This window comes from Lepisma saccharinum, chromosome 2, assembly GCF_977018435.1.
Source record: "Lepisma saccharinum chromosome 2, izLepSacc3.1, whole genome shotgun sequence".
NCBI lineage: Eukaryota > Metazoa > Arthropoda > Insecta > Zygentoma > Lepismatidae > Lepisma > Lepisma saccharinum.
The window spans coordinates 147497593-147518864 of NC_139230.1; the positions used below are offsets into that span (position 1 = coordinate 147497593).

General features: G+C 38.5%; 1 protein-coding gene across 2 annotated transcripts in view; it reads right to left on the bottom strand.

Annotated features, from left to right (window-relative positions):
• The window catches only part of LanB1 (laminin subunit beta-1), a 296443-nt gene that overhangs the window by 201035 nt on the left and 74136 nt on the right, over positions 1-21272 (bottom strand). For both annotated transcript variants that reach the window (XM_083117589.1, XM_083117588.1), the window contains exon 2: positions 20494-20600. In XM_083117589.1, the coding sequence (XP_082973715.1) occupies positions 20494-20554 (61 nt within the window). In that variant the 5' untranslated portion in view covers positions 20555-20600. The remainder of the gene's footprint in view (positions 1-20493; positions 20601-21272) is intronic.

The following is a 21272-nucleotide window of genomic DNA, read 5'->3' on the forward strand; positions in this document are numbered from 1 at the left end:
ATTTAGTTTGAGTAATCGACTTACATAGATATTGACAAGAAATTATTTTTTTAACAAAAGCTCTTGCAATGCAGGATTACGACTCGTTTCGCCTTATTGCGTTTTCACCTCCCCCAATACAATTTTGCGTGAATTTACGTGACACTAACTTTCTACAACCATCAGACTAGTTATGTTAGCTAGTTTCTAGTTATTTTAAATCTAAAATTAACTGGCAAATCCTTACTAGGGTTATTAAAAATTCAACATCAACGCCACTGTCCACAAAATAATCCTGTTCTGCGCAGTCAACAAATGTTTTTTTCAGTTACGCCTTTCATGTCGGAAGTCAGTCCGTCTGAAAGTTCCACCATTTACTTTTCACACCTGTTTCTTCCGGCGTCAGAAAGGAAAGACTTGTTGCAAATGCACACACGCGCGTGACACGTGCGGAGCCCTGGACGGAACAATGGTCATTTCTGTTTCACGCGTGCAAGTCCCGTACGACGGATGACGAGGAGTTGATGTGTCCGATAGCACCCTAGCTCATATCCACCAAGAATATCTTCAAGATTGATTGATTGATTTGCTAATTTTACTTCGCCTTTTTTTTTTTTGTTTGCCACTTTTGGCTAATTTACGAAGATGGGGATGAGTGATCAAGTGATGATAATTAAATTGACGAATGGACACTCACAAACATCCATGCCCATACCAGAATTCGAACCCGGGACCCCTGGCGTCGTAGCGCGATGTGCTAACCACTCCGCCACGGGAGGTGGCGAATATCTTCAAGAAGATGGAATGATCATTCTAGTATCGCCACTCATATTAATTCCAACGAAATAGTAATGGGAAAACTTCACTGAATACAAAACATTCGTGAACGTTTAACAAATGACATTTCATCTTGGTGTCGACATCAACATTACAAGATCTCTTGACTTGAGATACACTTCTACAATAAAGTGGAACCAGATGATAAGCACCCATGCTGGGACTCAAAACAAAACCTTCGGTAGCGGGATTGAGTCCAGTCCAGGAAAAAAAAACGCCAGGCAATAACAGTAAATTTTGAGGGAGAAATTTATTTCTCCAATCTCAACTCATAATTTGATCTTAGAAACTCAATAAGCAGCCTACACTACCACATCATGTCCAATAATTAAACTATGAAAACTTCAAATATAAAATCCTGAGAGTAATAATTCGGTTATCTATTTTTGTTTCCAATTATCCGTTTCTCTCCTTCACTTAACCTTCCATATTCCCCTTTACGGCTAACCTAACAGCAGATAAAAATGACTAACTATAGGAAGATTTGTAATTAAAAAGAAAGTAATTCTAGTTTCCATTTACTAAAACTAGTTCGATTTAAATCAAGGAACTTACTTGTTTCTGAACCTTCGTGCACATCACTTTATATTTTCTGCACACTGAATAATTTATACGAATTTATTATAAACGCATCATGTTTGTGATATGGAAATTTATTTACTAGTAAACAGGTAAAGAAAATGAAGCTATTTTTTAAAAAAAGTAGTATTGCTACGTAACTTTATAAGTTGACTGTAAGAAAATATATTCAAAAGAAAATTACAGAATTAACTTAATACATGCATTATTAAACACTGCATAAATGTCATAAGAATATTCACGCAATACAGACATGCTCTAATACGCTGGAAAGGTACGATTTTTCCTATCGGTTCATTCAGTACCAAATACCTGGCATTCCAGCCTGGAACACGTTCAACACACACACACACTTATATAAAATTTTTACTGTATACAAATTAATTTACCCTATCATAGGGGGTTGGGAAATCCCCTATTGGTAATGCTCTTACTACCTTACTATGCAAGCTATACAGTATAATCTAACTTTATCCCACCTATTAATTTACACGCTAAGCAGGTGAGGCGGAAGAGAATCTAATAACATTATATCATTAATATTGAATAATATCGAAGTACTGACTGTGGCCAAGCAAATATCCACATAACATCTTTAGGATATATATTTCACTCATTTTAACCGTCGATATGAATAAAACATGATCACAACTGTTTTCCAGCTTCCAAGTGGTACGCTAAATACGCAAGGGTTGAATGTCAAATGTCAATTTATAAATTTACTGTATATTGGATTCGCTGCACAAATTTTAACAATTGCTATGTAGGGAACAAAAGCAAAGTTGTTTATCATATGGTAAGTTGACAATAAGTAAGCAAGGGTGGTGGAGGAATCTCATGTCAGTAAAATAATATTGTGCACCTTTTACTAGACGTCTATTATTAATAAGTTAATCGAGACTAGAACGAAACCAAACCCTTCTAGGCGAGGCCGAGAACCTGACAGACTTATGTAAAATCGAGGGCGCATTCTCTCAAGAATTTGGTACTTGAAAACCAAATATTACTGTATTCTGCGAATTATTAATTTAACAAGCCGATATCTACTTGATTATTTATATATAAATCACATATTGTGTTTATCATAATTGGAAAAGTTTATCCATCGGTAGCAACTGTAAACCTATCCAGCGTGGTTGCACACATTCTCGATAACATTCAGTTTGTGAAAGTTGGCGCGCTGGCATCCTGTGTTGCTTTACTATTTCGAGATACGAGACGAGGCGAAGACCTGCTCTTTTAAACAGAGACGGCTGTTTATAAATCGAGATGGTACAGGCATTTACGTAACTAGAGACAATTTCGAGAACGAGACAGACCTTTACGAGAACGAAGGTTGATGTCATAACCCCCTCCTCTTTTGGCCAAACATTTCTAAACAAAAAAAAGGAAAGAAAGAAAGATTGTCAAATGCAGGGGGAAATGGCAAAATTAAGAGTTCACTATTAACAAAAGTAAGACTTCTCTCTCCCTGCCTAAAGGGGGTTGGTGAGGGTCATAACTCCCCCTTTGGGCCAGTAATCCTGAAAAAAAGAACGTCAAAGGCAGGGAAAGATGGGAAAATGAGGGCTGACTATAGTGGAACCACGAGCAAAACAACTTGTGCAAACCCGCGACTCCTGTGCACCGTACCCCCGCGAGTAGGGGAGGGGGAGAGTTCACCATGCTTCCTTATGGCCCGAGGTGGAGGGAAGAAGGGAAAGCTGCGCGGGGACTTTCCGTCCCAAGGTTTTTTTCCTTGTGGTCGATCTATACTAAAAAGTGTATATACAACCCCCTATTTTCGAAAATCCTGGCCACGCCACTGCCCTTATGATCATATCCCTTTCCAGAAGTCCTGGATTAGAAACAATCTCATTTTTGTCTCATTCTCGTGCGTTGCTTAGTTTGTGTGCGGTAAGACGCTCTGTATCAACAAATGATCACTGGTTTGCATATCTCGTCATAGAATAAACTATGCCTTTTTGGGTAGAGACTAGAGCATTACCACTCTGGGAACATTCGCATGCTGAAAAAACAAGCGGCAGAAATCAAAAGGATACAAAAGTTATTTTGTTTCCACCCAGTGGTTTGACCTTTTTTTCCCCCCACAGTGCCGCTCCTTGGAGTGGCCTATATACGGAAGAAGGAAGGGCGCGCACCCATCTTCCAGCCATCTGCGAATATCAACTTCCCGTTAGTCCATGCCACCCAGTCTGCGAGGAACTACAAAGTAGCACGTGTTCAACAAGACACTGCATCTTGTCAACTTGCAGCGTTGCCATTTTTCACCACACTAGAAGATGCACAATGAGTAGAAAAATAACGGGCAGGCTTTCTGTAGAGAGGTTCCGGAATTCTACACTAACTTGAATGAATGCTTGCCTGGTCTTATTTGTAAATGCGTTATCGGCACTAGATTAGATATGCCATCCATCAATTTTACCAGACCCACGCAAACAACGTTTGATCAAAGTTCTTGTCCACTTATGCACAGAGGCTAATCGGGTCAGAAACCGTATTTTGATCTTTGATGGATAAAATTCGACAGCATGGGCGTGTTTATAAGTAGCATCTACCAGTTATATATACTGCTGGACAAAAAAAACCGGACACTTGCATTTTTTGTGATAACGCATAAATTCTGATTCGAAGGCTAACTAAAGGTTGCAGAAATTATTGGAAATAAGAAAACCTGAATATATTCAACAGAAGGCAAATTAAAATTTATTGTTAATAAGATAAATTAGAACAAAAACGAAAGTTACAGAAAACTACCCAAAAAAAAAGAGAAAAGGAAATCTTACCAATATTTTTTTTAATATTGTTAACTGGTACTGGTGGGGTATATAAGCTGTCTAGTAGTGGGTGTTACCTCCCCTGGCATCAATTACAGCTTGTAACAGCTGTGGCATACTTCGAATAAGGTTGGCAATCACTTCTTGGTCCAATTGCTCCCATTCTTCTTGAATAGCAAGTCTTAGCTCTTCAATTGTTTCTGGAACTATTGCGCGGTTTCTGATATGTTGTTTCAGTTGATCCCAGACGTCCTCTATCAGATTTAGGTCTGGACTTTGTGGTGGCCATTCTAATCACGTAATCGCAACTTCGTCCAAGAACTCCGTGACAATATTCGCAATGTGAGGACACGCATTGTCATGCATAAAAACAAAGTCCGGGCCTATGAATGGTGCATATGGTACTACATGATCTGCCACACATTCTGTAATATACCTGCAAGCTGTCATTGCCCCATTCTCTACAAGAACCAACTCTGTACGTCCTTGTAAAGAAATACCTCCTCAGACCATGGCACCACTGCCTCCAAAGGGTGTTATTTCAACGAAAAAACATTGCGCATAATGCTCATTAGATCTTCTATACACATGTTCACGCCCGTCTGATGAACGTAGGTTGAATTTTGACTCATCGGAAAATAAAACCTTTTCCCAGTGCTCCACATTCCAATGTAAGTGTTTTGTAGCAAATTCCAGTTTTCGCTTCCGGTGACGTGCTAACAACCTGGGACCTGTAGCCGGCCTCCGAGATGATAAACCACTTTCATTCAGTCTTCTACGAACTGTTCGTGAAGAAACCAAAGCTCTATGAACATTTCTCAAACGCTGTGCCACAATATTTGAAGTTGTACGACGGTCTCTTAAGACTATGATACGCATTAAACAATCTTCCCGTGCTGTTGTGCATCGTTTCTGACCAGAACCCGGTCTTCTACCATAGGAACCAGTTGCATCATACCGTCTGAGAGCTTCATGGATATAACTTTGTGCTATATTTAGCATCCTAGCAATATAGTGTACACTACGACCATCATCGCGAAGAGTTACTGCTTTTACTACCTCTTCACGTCTCATTTTCAAGCTAGCAAACTTACAATACACTTGCAAGAAAAATACCAGCAATGACAATGTCAATATTATCTGTTACTATGGTTACTATGAACCAAAATTCATGGCTCTCTAGACATTAAACAAAATAACATCAACAGGAATTGAAAATCAATAAATTAAAACAAAATTGCATGAAATTGATTTTGAGCCTACTAGGTGTTCCAAATAAGTAAATACGAGTAAATAAATAAATAAATAGATAAATAATAAACGGAAAAACTATGGAAAATGTTCAATAATGAATGTTCAATTGTACAATACTTAACTGAGAGCATAATTCATAAGTAATTGCAATTCTGATGTCAAATATTAAGGTGTCCGGTTTTTTTTGTCCAGCAGTATATATATTTGTAAACAATATGGTACTTTTCGTACCTGATCATGAAGTTACATATGAATAATGATAGCTATAATGGTCATAATTACGCTACCTATCCAATGTTAAATAATAGTATTTTACGGAAGAGCGTCGGGACCTTTTTCTTCAGTGGGGGATCAGGTTTTCAAGAACTGAACATCAATTTAGCATTCATATTATACATGGAGTACTGGGTTTAATTTACGGTGGGGTCATATAGCAGTTCTTCCGTTTCACTTTAGACTCTCTCTATCGGAGAAAAATTCAAGAGAAAAACTTGTATTTTCTTGTTTTGCACAGCTTTTTTTTTTTTTTTTTTTTTTTTAACTCTTTGATTCTCGTGAATATGAGGCTGAATAACCATTCGATGAAATTGATGAAAACATTCTGACACCCATGTCACTCCAGGACCATTGGTGGGTGGCGAGATCGTCAGTTCAGCACTCAATCACTCCAGGCGAATGTCGAAATGGCACCTTTGACAAAGACTATGACTATGACTACGACTCTTGCTTGCGTTTCTTTGGTTCTGCCCTTCCTCTTATCACCTTCACTTCAAGGGTAATAGCGGTGCAAGCAACCGATGAATCAACGAAAAAAAGCTCAGTTCACTCTTAACACCAGTCTTCTTACTGTTACATTAAAGATGAAAGGGTGAAAGATGGCAAAAAAGAAATGGAAAGTAACGTTCGTAATCATCTTTAACTGTACCAACTCAGCATTCTTTTGTCGTGACTATGAATAAACTTGCCACTACGTGAATGTTAGTTTGACACCTCGGTGTGGCAGATCGCATAAATTTAAACAAAGGGAGGAGGGAATCGCCATATACGCTTATGTTAATTGAAGATTTATCGTTATTTTCATACCTCCCAGTGCGGAGACATCGCCCTCTCGAGATCTTCTTATTATCCACCCATGATGAAATGATATCTGATTTTGAATCCTTGTAAATTTTACTTCTTACTAATAGTGGGATTAGTTGATGTGAAAATTGTCCATTCATTCTCATCTTCGCGATTAGCCAAAAGTAGCAGAAATGTGAAGTAAAATAAAAGAAATCAAATCATTAAAAAAAACTTGGGCAATAAAATATTGCTCCTTGTACTTATTACAAGGCACACTTAAAAAAAACTGTTTCTAGTCCGCCACTGATTTCAAGAGGGTAAAAGAGAGTTATATAAAAAAACGAAATGTACGACACGCAATAGTTGTTTCTTTTTTCTTCGCGGTGTACTTACTCTTCGGTACATTTACGTAAAAGACATAGATGGCGTGAGATGATTCCACCTAAATTAGTATCGCTTCATCTTCGACACTACTTTTTTATCCCCTGATTTGACAAAAAAAAAATACAAAAACAAAAGTTATGAATAAAGTGAATGGAATTGTTACAACCCAGAAATGCCCGTGATTGTACAATTCGAGATAACATAGCGTTGCTTAAAACTAGTGAAATTTCTTAAAAGATGGGAGGACATGAAAAGTCGCAAGTTACCTTAAACATTCATTGATGTTATTTGGAATGTACCGTAAACTGGTGACTTTACGACTGCGGTGTGACTGTGACAGACGATACGTTTTCTTGGATTCTGAAATCTTGCACTAATACTGTTTTTTTCGTTTCTTTCTGTTGACGAAAGAGTCTGCGATTTGTATGCCTTACATGTGCAACAATCTGCACGGCCAAATCTGGACTTCCATCTGCTTTGCTGCAAACAGCAAACAACTGTTTTTTCTTTTGTTGCCTGCATGTCGCACAACAGTTTTGCTATCTTGTGTTCTGATGTCAGACGAGGAATGCCTACGAGGTTAGGTTCCATTAGCATAAATACAATGCAAAGTTATTATTTAGGCTAAGAGAACTAAACCTAGCTAGCATAACCTAACAACGTAGGCATTTAGCCTAAAATTGAAAAGCTTTCTCCCGTGAAGAACACAAGGTTGCTCAAGTGTTGTGCGATAGACCTGCATTGTGATCGTGCGAAACTTATCTGCAAACTTTTGTTTTCGTCCGCGCTTTGAAGCAAAAAGGGAGACTGATTAGTTTTATATTTACAGGAAAAGTAGTGAATTACGCTGTTGATGAGGAGTTTGTGGTATGTGGTGTGTTGATGGTGGTGGTGTCAAATTTCGCTACATTATGGGGTGACTTTGTAATAGCTTCTGTCCACGACAAAACACGCTCCAGTGAAGCTACTTCAATTTCTAAAGTCAGATTCTGTTCTTGCAGAGGCTGAAGAATGTCATCCACATACAAAAGGCGTATTGGATCCCTTCCTTGCAGAAAATATAGTGAAGAACGTTAAATGATGCCCTAACTGAACCGACAGTGAGAATTAAACGAAAAAAACTGCGGAGAATTAAACGAATAAAACTTCGGAGGAAATGTAATACCACGTCCACGAAGGACATCTTTTCTTTACCCTGGTCGTATCCAGGAGGTGCAAGAGACCGGCTTCATTGTAAGTTAAATGGAAAGAACTGGCAAATATTGGAAATGGCCACACTAACTTCTTTATTCAAGGGATGAAATATTGTGCAAATAGATCAACCTAAGGAAAATTGGACGTCGCGATATCTTTTATGGTTTCTGAAATCTCAAATTTATTGTAGGATTGAATCAAAGGTTATATGGGTATAACATGAGCCTTTCATTCTCTTGTGCAAACACCAACACAGTACTTGTTGCACTTGCAGCAGCCCATTGGGTGTTATTTTCTATTTTCTTCTTTCTTGTCAAAATATTCCAATATGTTTCTGTTTGTGAACTACAACAGTGTGGAAGAGTAGCTGACCACAGGAAAATTCTTATATGATTTCTAAATGGACGCTTATTCTAGAAATTAATCATGTAACCAAATACTGTGCAAAGAAAAGTTTGGTGAGAATATTCAAATTGTGCTCTAACATGATGAGTGCAAAAAACACTGCGGAGTCGAAGAGAGTGTAAAATAAATAGCTATTGAAAATGGCGATGGGCATGCTCTACGTCAGTGATGCCCAACCTACGGCCAGACACATAGGCCAGATCCGGCCCGCCACATACAGGGTGCTCGGAAATTCCCCTTACAAACTCCTAGGGCTAATAGAGGGGACTGAGTAGACAATATTTGGAATAGGAACCCATGTCCGGAAACGTACTGTTCCCGTGCTACAACCATGACAATTTATCGGATGTGCCTGTGTTGATATGCAACCTGGTAGGCAGTACATGACGTCAGAAGATCACCTGATGGCACGTGACGTCTACAAATTGTTGCGTTCCACTGTCAACACAGGTTTGGATTGATTGATTTGGTGTTTTAAGTCCACTTTATGCACAGTAAGGCTAATCAGGACTGGACCTACAGTTTAAAGTGGGATCCGAACCACTATGTGCCTCCACCGGGTATCGAACCCGGGACACCTTGATTACAAGGCGAGGAAGCTACCACTGCGCCATCGGGGAGGCCCGTGTCGACACAGGTGTTGATCAATGAATAGTAAGTTTCTTTTTTGTTCCCTTGGCATTGTTACCAAATAAATTTGTTTGTATTATAAACTGAGTCACACGTCATTCACTTCTGTACCTTACGTAACACCTCATTTGACATGGTTGTAATAAATGATTACACTTTAGGTCATCAGGTGATCTTCTGACTTCATATACTGCCCACCCGGTTGCATACCAACACAGGCACATCCGACACATTGTCATGGTTGTAGCACGGAAACGGTACATTTCCGGACATGGATTCCTATTCCAAATATTGTCTACTCAGTCCCCTCTACTAGCCCTAGGAGTTTGTAAGGGGAATTTCCGAGCACCCTGTATGTTGCATTTCTTTACCATAAACATGTCGAAAAAAGTTTTATTTTATTTCTCCTTCTTAATATATACATGAAATTAACTTTTCTCAACAGAGAAACAACAGAATGCAACACATACTCATAACATAAATCACATTGACAGTCATCAAGTCACTTTGAAGGAAATAATTATTTTTTTTCCTTACAGGAACGTAGCTGGGCGCCCCAGCGCCCTTGGTAAAAAGGTAATTTGCCGCCCCTATAAGGAGAAATTAAAAAAAAAATATTGTTTCCTAAGTCCCTGCTTCCTTACGTTGCTGTTTACTGCTATAAAATCATTGCCACTCTGGGTTGCGTTAAGAAACATTACATTTGTTACATTTTGCACATTACCGTCGTTCAGAAAGAAAACGGGAATGATGTAATTTCGCCATCTTTTTTACGTTTTCTAACCTACATTTTACATTTTTCAGAATCTGGGTAATTATGTGAAATCTGTATTCAATATTTTCGCTCATAAACCCAGTGTATTAGTTTCTGAACACAGCCCTGATATTGAAGCTCGCACGAAACTTATTGCATTGTTGAGCCATGCAAGAAAAACAAAGAAAGAAAGAAAATGAAACAATCAACAAACGGTCAACCTCATGGTTGACAGTTTCTTTCAGGCAGTTACTATGTAGTGTGTTTTCGGGGCGGATAATTGTGAGGAAGATGGCTTCTGAGCAGTAAAAGCTGAAAGTGGATTCCGAGTGCAGAAACTTTCAGGAGAAATGGACAAGTTCCTACTTTTTTCTGCAGCAACATGAAAAAGCATTGTGTCTTATCTGTAAAGAAACTGTGGCGGGGTTTAAAGAACACAACATAAAGAGACACTACGAAACGAAGCATAAAAACAAGTACGATGATTACGTCGGATCATCCCGCGAAGAAAAAAAATGAAAGTTACGCAACGAAACTGGAGGACTGAAGAAACTCTTCAACAAAAGAAGGCAAGAGAATGAAGCAGCAGTGAGGGTAAGATTTCGGGTGGCTCACATTTTGAGTAGAGAGGCCAAGCCATTTTCTGACGGCGAGACGGTAAAAAAGTGTGTACTAGCTATTGTGGAAGAAATGTGCTTGGAAAGGAAAAGTGTGGTCGAAACTATCAGTCTTTGTCGCATGACTGTTACGAGACGAGTTGAAGATTTGGGAAGCAACCTTCTGTCACAACTGCAGAGCGCAGCTAAGACTTTTGAGGTGTTTTCGAATGCCGCTCTTGTAATCAAGGGGTTCCGGATTCGATACCCGGTGGAGGCACATAGTGGTTCGGATCCCACTTTAAACTGTAGGTCCAGTCCCGATTAGCCTTACTCTGCATAAAGTGGACTTAAAACACCAAATCAATCAATCAATCAAATGCCGCTGACGAGTCTACAGATATCAGTGACACTGCCAAACTATTAGTGTTTATTCGGGGTACAAACAGTACATTTCAAATTACTGAAGAACTTGGTGCAATGCAAAGCATGCATGGCACCACCACTGCTGAAGATTTGTTTCAAGACGTGTCTGCGGTAATTAACAAACTTGAACTTCCTTGAAAAAAATTGGTAGGTGTAACAACAGACGGTGCGCGAAGTATGATGGAACGTCACAACGGACTGGTTGCCAAAATACGTCAAAAGGTCCTTGAATGCAACGGTTCACGACCTATCGAACTGCATTGCATTATTCACCAGCAACATCTATGTGGCAAGGTTCTAAACTTAAAGCACGTTATGCAGGTTGTCATCGAAACTGTGAACTTTATCAAATCACACGCATTAAATCACAGGACTTTCAAGGAGTTTCTGAGTGACATTGAATCAGAACACGAAGATGTCGTGTATCACAGTGAAGTCCGTTGGTTAAGTCGAGGAAAGGTGTTGAAACGCTTTTTCAATCTGAGGCATGAAATTGATATTTTCAACATAACAGAAAAATCAAAACAAGTGCCGGAACTCAGCGATTCATCGTGGTTGTGGGATATGGCGATTTTGTGCGACATCACATGCCACTTGAATGAACTTAACGTAAAGCTGCAAGGTAAAAGTAAATTGGTCTCGGGCGTATATGCAGACATCAAGGCTTTTGAAACAAAGCTACAATTATCCGTACAACGAAGTGAAAAAAAATCAATTTCTGCACTTTCCGACGTGCACAACATTGCTTCAGGAACAGCCTGATGATGCCTTTTCGAAGACAAGAATAAATCAGACTTTTGAAGCTGTTGCAAAAAAACTTTAACGAACGATTTTCCGATTTTCTTGACCTGGGTGATGAAGTACGTCTTTTTCAAAATCCGTTTTCGGCAGATCCATCAACTACACCAGCTACACTGCAACTAGAACTCATTGAACTGCAATGTCAGGCATCTCTACACGACAAGTTCCGCGAACAACAATTAACAGAGTTTTATGCTCAACTCTCACCTGAAGATTTTCCAAACCTCAGGAAGCAAGCGCTGAAAATGGTTTCAGTGTTTGCTAGCTCGTACGTATGTGAGCAAACATTTTCTGTGTTAAAACGAGCGAAACCATAACTCCGAAATCGTATTACAGACGAACATCTTGATTCTGTGTCGCGGATTGGTGTGTCAAGTTTTGAACCAGACACTGAAAATGTAGTTTCTGCAAAGCAACAACAAACATCGCACTAATAAATTGTAAGTACCAAAAAAACTTTTAATTCTTTGATTTTGGCTTCTTGCTATTTTTATAAATATTAATTGTCTGTATGTGTGAAGGATTTTCTTACGTTTGCGATATTAGCGTTTAAAATCTGCAATTAAACGACGCCGTACGATTTGTATGCTATTTATGTCAGAAGATGTTCTGGCCCGCTAAGATCGTGCAAAATCTTAATGTGGCCCATGGGCAAAAAAAGGTTGGGCATCACTGCTCTACGTAGCTGTGTTTGAGTTTAACTTATACGAACACCTTCTGTCGCTGGCAGACAAGACAAGACACTTCCCGTGACTAGAGGTTGTCTTGATCAAGACCCAAACCCATTATCATTATTGTATGCGTGTCGTATTGGAAAGTTTCGACATGCGGAAGAACGTTACTTAACTTTTATAAAATGCCATAAAAATTCTTTGAACGCAATTTTTGAAGTCCTGAGCACAGCCCTTGTTCCAGTTCGTTAACACGTGCACAGCTTCATCTGTATTGAGATCACGTCCTTCCGAGAAACCACAATGGAAAAACCTTTCGCGGCGCATAATTTCGATAAATGCTTCTAACCGTATCAGACGCGGCAAACACAACCTTGCCGACAAATTGCAAGGCAGGTCAAAGTGCTCATCCAGTTTTCGGTATCCTCCGTTTACACTGTTGCCAAATCGTCCACATTTTCGCCGCGCTACGATGTGACGACCTGTATAGTCTCTTTGTGGAACTTTCTTTTTTGTCCATCTTGGGTTTTGCCTCGAAACAAGACGTTCCGCGGTGTTCCTGGAAGAAGCAATGTACCCCAAGTCGACCACCCCAGATTCTACACATCCGCAATTTTGAAGAGGGGCGAGTTCGTGGGAATGGAAGTAGTCCCGTCCCACAAAGGAAACTCATTCTGGTCAGGGGCGGATTTACGGGGAAGAGTAGAGGAACGATCCCCTCCCCCTCCCAACACGCACATCTAAAACTAACAAACTAAATTCTAAGATAATATAATAGTCTCCGCCCTCACACTGTCATTTAAAACTAAGGGACCAAACGTCTAAAATAACAATAATTTGTCAATTTACAAAGAATAAATAGAGCAAAATTCCTTCAGTTTCTTTTGACCTGTCGGTGTCCCACACTCTTCACTTCTCTCTTTCATTTTTTCTCGCCTCATTATTTTCCCATATTTGATTCTCAATTTAGTATGATCCCCACTGGAGATTTCCATCGTATTCCTACAGTATTTCACCTCTATTGTGCAATGCAGGCACGTGTATCAATGCTGATACGTCGGTTTTGTCCAATAGTATGCGACGAGTATGAGGGTAATATTTTTAAAGCATTAATACAATTTTAAAACTAACCTCTATTAATCTGATATTTTTTATTAAAGCGTGATGCGACTAGCCAGCCATCAGGTTCTTGATCACCTTTTCAAAACATTCCGAGAAACAAGAATTTACTTATTTTTGTCAAAAACAAATACCTTAACTAGTTGCAAGTGGAAGCTCACGTGAGGCTTCAATTCACTAAAACTAAAGTCTGATATAGAAAAATTTGTTTCAACGATCCAAGCTCAACTATCTTATTACTGATATATATAAACGTCAGGGAAAAGGTTGGGAACCAGTGGTTTTGTGCATGCAGGACTCTGAAGGTCTTCTCATTCGTATTCAGTTTACAGTCGGTCTGCAGCGTTTGTACTCTAAATGTATAAGCATCTCAGACTTTGTTATAAAGTGGTAATATTTACTTCGAGTGGAAGTATCAAATCAGATTATACTTGTATTTCGTAAAAGGTGATGCTAGTAACAAAACCAGTAAGCTACCCAAAGGCGTAGGTAGGAATTTCTTTTCGCCACCCTTAACAATAAAAGAACGGTGTCTTGGAAAATTGTTTGGGAAAAAAAGTACTGAAATAACAACTTGAAATATTCCTGTCAGTATTTATATTAACTGTGATCATTATGCTCATAAAATATTATTCAGAAAATTTAGGAATTTCGCATAGTTTTCCACAAACAGTTGCAAAACGTGGTGAAATTTGCAAGAAACACTAAAAATCACGAAGTACTACATATTGTATTATTTTGCGATTTAGTATGTATTCAAAATTTATTATTGTTATTTGCTTCAATTAATTATAGTCAATTTCGTTCAACAATGAATAGTTTTCTGTATTATTAAGATTTTTCACAATCGGAACTATAATAATAAAAAAATTGTCCAACATAAGGTTCCTACATATACGATGCAACATTCCCATGCAACTCCACTTATAAGTTTCCGTGCATAACATGAAAACAAGCTAATCAACGGAAGTTAATATCATTTTCGATTCAGGATTCGAAAATCTACAAACCACAGCTACTTCTTATTTCTGTGAAAATTTCAATTTAGAGCAGTGTTATTTACCAAAATTTTAGGAGGAGCTCGGGCCCGGTAAGCCCATGACTTGCTACGCCAATGACGCTACCATATTTATGCCTCTAGTTAAACGAAAGACCCATGATTGAACAACTAGCGAGATAAATATTTTAATACAATCGAAAATTCTTCTGGTCAAATACTATAACTGTAAAGTAAATTTATAGGTTATTATAAAGTACGTGCGCCAAAAACAATAAAAAATTGATATACAGAAGTGGCGAAATTATATTTTACACCAGTAATGCCATTTTTAGCACAAATCGTATGGAGATTATATTGTAAGAATGCCTGCGTTTAGGGAGTATGCTTAAATTTTCTATCTGCTAGGTGTAAGGTCGTTTTTAGGGGAAGAAGAAACTAATTGTAGAGTTTACTCTCCTTTCGCCGAATGCTCCAGAGACAAATATCTCACCAAAACGGGAATTCCCGTTTCGACGAATACTTTGAAGAGAGGGAATCTTCCCTCCTCTAGGAAACTTCAGGGACTCAATGGAAAGATAATTTCGACCAAGTCAGAAACTCATTGTACAGTTACCAATCCTTTCATTATCTCTGTAAGTTTCATCCACTTCACTCTATCAAATGCTTTCTCCAGATCCACAAATAGTCCAAATACTTCCTTTCTCTAGCTATCCTTCGTCAAAAGATAGCTTTCATCATATAACATTTTAATAAGTTTTCTGTTTGTTTACAAAAGTTAAACAGGTACACCAGACCTCGAACACATGAAATTTCCCAGCGGAGGGAAAGTTCCCTCCCTTCGAAATATTCTGCGAAACGGGAATTCCCCTTTCGCCGAAAGTTTTACTTAGGTGGGAAATCTGATATAATGTGCCTCTGAGCCATTTGGCAAAACGGAAAGACACGAATTTTAATACCAAAATATCCATGAATTCAGCCTTTGTGAAGAATTATAGGGGGTGTCGTGGGTGCCGATCATTTCTCCCAGGCAGAGTACAGCAAGGGACTGCTCGGTTCAGACTCCAGTTTTTCTCCCCGAGCCGAGCCTCCACACCCTGAACGTTATGGCGAGCATGCCTTGGGACAGACACCGAAGCGATCGGCCTCCGAGGCGAGCATGGATCGGATTTCGTTACAGCTCGGTGTTACGTGCCCCGTTTAGCGAGCATGTTTTAGAGCTTGTGACGCTCTGCATCTACAGAATTTTTCAGCTATACGCGGGGACGAGGATGAATTGATGGTTTCATGAAATTGCTGAAGGGACATTTGACTCGAACGAAAGCCGACCTCCGTGGCGGAGTGGCTAGCACAGCGCACTATGACGTCAGAGGTCTTGAGTTCGAATCCCGGCCAAGGCACGACCCTCGGTAGTGAAATCGTGATTCCAGATATAAAGGCGGTCAGCCGCCAAAGTAGCACTGTAAATAGTTGACTGTTACAGTTGTTATGGTGAATTAAATTCGAATTAAATCATATCATACAGTATAAAATGTGACAATTTTATAAAAACTGTACTGATTTATGTATGAAAATAAGTAAAAGTGTATCATTTTGCGCTTCTTGTATTGTATGTGCGCATACACACGCACGAAGTGATGTCATCTTTCTGTTCATGTGCTACAAATATAGCATTATTTTTCTTATTACTATGTCAAGAGAGTGAACAAATATTAATCTAGGGATGAACCGATACCGATGCCGCTGTAGGGGTATCGGAAAGTATCGGTTGAAATTTATTTACTGATACATTTTCGGCATTTTGGTCTTTCCCCTTTCACGGGGTCCGCAAAAATGACGCGCGACACTTCCGCGAAGTCTAATTGTCCTAGAAATTACGCAAAATTCAAACTTTCTGTTTATTGCGTGAAAAACTGGATTTTGGGATTACATAACATGTATTTGAATATTCTGGTGTGATTATTGAATGTTTTAAAGCAAAATTCTTAGCAAGTTGATGCATATAATTGGAGAAAAATACTTACACACAAGTCTAGATCAATGTTTTGAACAACTTTTAATTATTACAATCAGGCCCGTAGCTAGAGGGGGGCAGGGGGGGCAACTGATAGCCTGCTCTGCCCCTGCTGTGGAAAATACAGAACACATTCCTACCTGGAATTCTTACTAATCTTTACAATTATATCCTATTTTACTCTAGCAACATAACAAGGACATTTATTGATTTTGTGATTTATGAAGGTGTGTGGGATTCCGTATAATGTCGTATCAGGATTGGGGGAAAAAAAATCCCTTCCAGATTCAGACTTCGGGAAATGATTTCGCAATTTTCAGTATCGAGAACAGTATTTGGATGTTTTTCTTGGATGTGTTTCTATGTAGTTTGAACTGCATATTTGTTTTGTTTCCCAAGTCTACCTTTTGGTAATAGCGATTCATGTGATAGAGAGGGAGATTGGATACTGATTTTTGTAACTTAGCGTTGCTTTTCTGCCACATCTAGCTAATCGTGACAATGAGTGATAACGTGAAATTGATGAAGAGACACTCACAAACAATGCTGTAACCACAGGGGGGGCAGGGGCATTTCCCCTCCAATCTTGACGGAAGTCCAATCTGGGGGGGGGGGCAAACATTGAAGTAGAGAAACATGACTAGCAGAATCTAAGAATAGCAGGACAAATGGATACTCAAGATGGAATTAGTTTTCAAGTATTTCTTGCATTTTTCTTCCAGACGGCTAAGGGCACTTGCAGGGGGCACAGAGGGTCAATTGCCCCCCTCGATTTCATATTTTATACTAATAAAAGTACATTTCGTAAAATGTTGTTTCTCACTTCGCTCGCAACCGCAATATCTGCTATTCTTATAGTCCAAGTTCAGAGCCATAGCTAGGGGGCACAGGGAGTCAAAACGATCTAAATGGGGGGAAAAATGTTAGAGAATGCCATGGCGCCCCGTGAAATTATTTGCGCCCTATTAAATCAATATTGTTTTCAGTTTGCAAATATTTGGATCTAAGAATTTTCCTGCTCGCTTCAATCCCAATATGATTCTTCTCTGTAATGCATTCTAAATTACCAGAGAGAGAAGTAAGGCCAAATATATACTTCAGATTGTTGCTGCTTAAATGCACGAACAATACTTTTGAGGAAAAGGAGCGCGCACATTTGAGAGACAATTTGGCGAATGAATTGATCATGTAATGTATTTAAATAATATTATATATATATATATATATATATATATATATATATATATACATATATATATATATATATACATATATATACATATATACACACATATATACATATATACACACATATATACATATATACACATATATATATATATATATACATACATATATATATATACATATATATACATATATTAAAGAAACTTTGAATACGTACACAATTTAGCGTTAACATGCTGCATATGTAATTTCTTATTTTATGTCGCTCCATGTTGCATATGTGTAAAATATATGTTGTTCATGAAAGTTATACGTGTCGTATATACAAAAAGAATCATCCAAATTCTGTCTTTCAAAAATACAGCTTGTGTGCTTGTTTTCCATTATTAGCTAATATGAAATTGAACGTGTTGGAAAAATATTTCAAATCATTTGTTCAAACACAAATGCTTTAGCACCGACTTCTTACCCTTTTGCATGATTTACGACGATGATAACGTCTTTTAATGCTACTTTTATTACTACCACTACCACCACTATATTACTATTATTATTATTGGCACGTTTGTTCTGGTACTTGACCCCCTCTCCAGATAAAAATTTGTGGTTTCGCCTCTGCTCACAAAGAAACACTCATGCCCAGGCTCGAACCTGGAAGCTGGAATCCCTGGCTTCGTAGTGTGTTATGTAACCATCCCACCATGGAGGTCGGCTAGTGAAAGATGTAGAACAGATTAGTGGCTCAAATTATTATCAAACACGATGAAAATGTGACAGTGTTTCACATTTATTATTTCGGTTAGAAAGCGATAAAAATTGTAGTTTGATACGGGTTACACTAAGCATCTTATGGAGTGTAAATATCAATTTCAAATCTTATGAATCATTTCTCTATGCAAACGCATCAAATATGATAACAACGTAGGTGTGTGTTATGATATCCATTTCATAAAGGAAAAGTTAAGTTTTAACCATGACTGTTTGCATGATATCGTTTTCATATCATGTTATATATTGCTCTGAGAATTTTAAACGGCAGTAAAAATAAATGGCATTTGCAACTGCGAAGCTTACAATGGGATTGCATACATTAAGGCAGAAGATGCCATATTTCGCTTGCTTGTAACATCGAAAGAAGAATTAGACGAGCAAATAGTTACTGAGAAAAGTTGCTTGCCTTGATGTTCTGTACACACTGTGAAAGTTGTCGGTGTTATCAGGCGGCACCCTAAGAACATAGGTTCAAGAAAATGACAAGTAGAAAAAAGCTGCAGTGAAATAAATACGATTGAAAATCTCCCAAATTATGTTCTATTTATTTTCTTATATTTATAATATTACATTGTGTCTGTAGCAGACGTTGTCTGTTAAAGTACCTCAGGCACAACCTAATTTTTGTCAATTCTTCTGCTATGGAGTGGATTCTCCTAATTTTATTCATATATCTTAAGTCATTCTGTGACTGGCAGAAATCAGTATCAGCATAAAAGAAACTGATATTTGGGGTTTGTACGCTTCTGCTCAAAAAGTGGTGGCGATAAGTGGCCCAGAGACCTCGTGCTGCGGAAATGTAGTATGGCGAAGGACGCCCCTTATATCGTTCGGTTTCGTACCATAGTCATTAAAGAAGGTATTTTTCATAATGTAAAGATGATACAACATTTCTCTCTATAAAACTTGATATGAAATATTAATGATGACACTGTAATCCAAGAAGTCATTGATCAATCAAGGGATTCCTATTTGTTTGTCGGGTGTCAAACACATGCATTTCAACAACACACTATTTTGCAAAATGGTTAAAGTAACCAGTAGGCAAACATTGTCTGTAGTGATTCAAAAGTCTTTCATTTAAAGCTAATATAGTCCGTGGTGGAGTAAGGGACCCATGTTTTAGCAAGTAGGCCTACAAAAAATGTATTACAAATTTTTACACAATTCATCAAAGTGTAGATAATATGTAACCATTATTATTTAATTAATTCGATTTTTCTTGCATAACACAACACAATGGTGTTGTTGGATTCTCGTTAGATTCCTTTGTGCGTAAAAATCTTGCATACTGGAAACTAGAGGGAAACATTATGAAGCACGACTTCCTTAATCAGTTCTGCAGAGAATCCCAAAGCTGTTGGTACATATTAATCGTCTATTAACATTATTGACCTGTAAATGTAAAGTAGATACAGTCCCAATTAGCGTATTTATGTTAAACTTTATCTTTATATTATTTGGTAGTCTGAAAGGTCATTATCGAAATATTGTTATTTGATGTTGCTCGAACTTTTTTCTTCGTTGGAGTTTCACTTTGGGAGGATAAGTGCCCCTCTGTACCCTGCTATATCTGCCAATGCAACACAATATATTAAAAATTTGCCCCCTCTAGGATTGACTTCGCCCCACCTACTAAGAATTCCTGACTACGGGCCTGATTACAATTTTCAAGTATTGGTACCGGTAAGAGTATCGGCATCAGTATCGGTTCAAAGTGGTATCGGCTCAGCCCTATATTTAACAGCTGACAAAATTTCTAAACTTACTAAACGTCTTGACAGTGATTCATTCACCCAAATACCTTTTTTTCACAAAGGTCCAACTTATGGTATATACTCAAAATTTACCTTTACACCCCCTAAATAGGAAATTACATCCCTCAGATGGAAAACCTGGATAAACCCCTTGCGTCTGGATATTGCAGATGCTTTCTCGTCTCGATCAACCTGGAAGAGAAGGACCTCGCACCTCGATATCGTCTCGAAATCGAAAGAAGCTTCGGTCTCGGTACCATCCCACAAAGGAAAGTAAATATAGAAACATGGTACTCACCTGTCCCAAAAATGAAGAGAACAAGCAGCACGCTCCATGAACACAAGGTCCGGCCCAACATGGCTGCTGCTGCTCCTCCACTTCTTCAGCTCTACCACTGGCCCATCCTGTCACGAGAAACAAAGTAGCATCATTCCCTGACCTTTGCGAGTAGCCACATGTGCTTGCCACTGCCACTCGAGACAGACGCTCCAGTGCTGTGGGAAATGTCATGCACACCCACTTCAACGCTCAAAAAACACGTGCAGATGGAGATGGTCTACATTTTTTTCTAACCAAAAAAGTCTTATACATAAATGTTACGTCTGGCATTCAGAGAAAAAGGTTTCTGACGACTCTGCTGAAAATAACTTCATTACAATGGCAAGTGTTTATGGAAGAGATATAACCTTTTAAGTCTAGCCTAATTCAGGATATTACTTGAAAACTATTTGCAAAAGGTGTGCTTACAATTTGCAAACAATATTTTCTTATGTCAATTTTACTCAGGGGCGGACCCAGAGACGAGTTTCAGGGAATTGGCGATTCGGTGGAGAGTAGGGGAGATTGAGGTCGGAGAGATATTTCTAATTTTCTAGCCAATTGGATTACCACAGTTAATAACAAAACTCAAGTCTTCTTTTTAATAAACATGAAGCAAGAATTGCCATAGTATCAGGGGCGGCGCCAGAAATTTTCGACCGGGTGGGCAGAAGCTCCATATTGATAAATTAGGGTGGGCAGTACAAATGTAAGACCATATATAGTATATATGTGTATAAGACGTATGTATCCCCCTC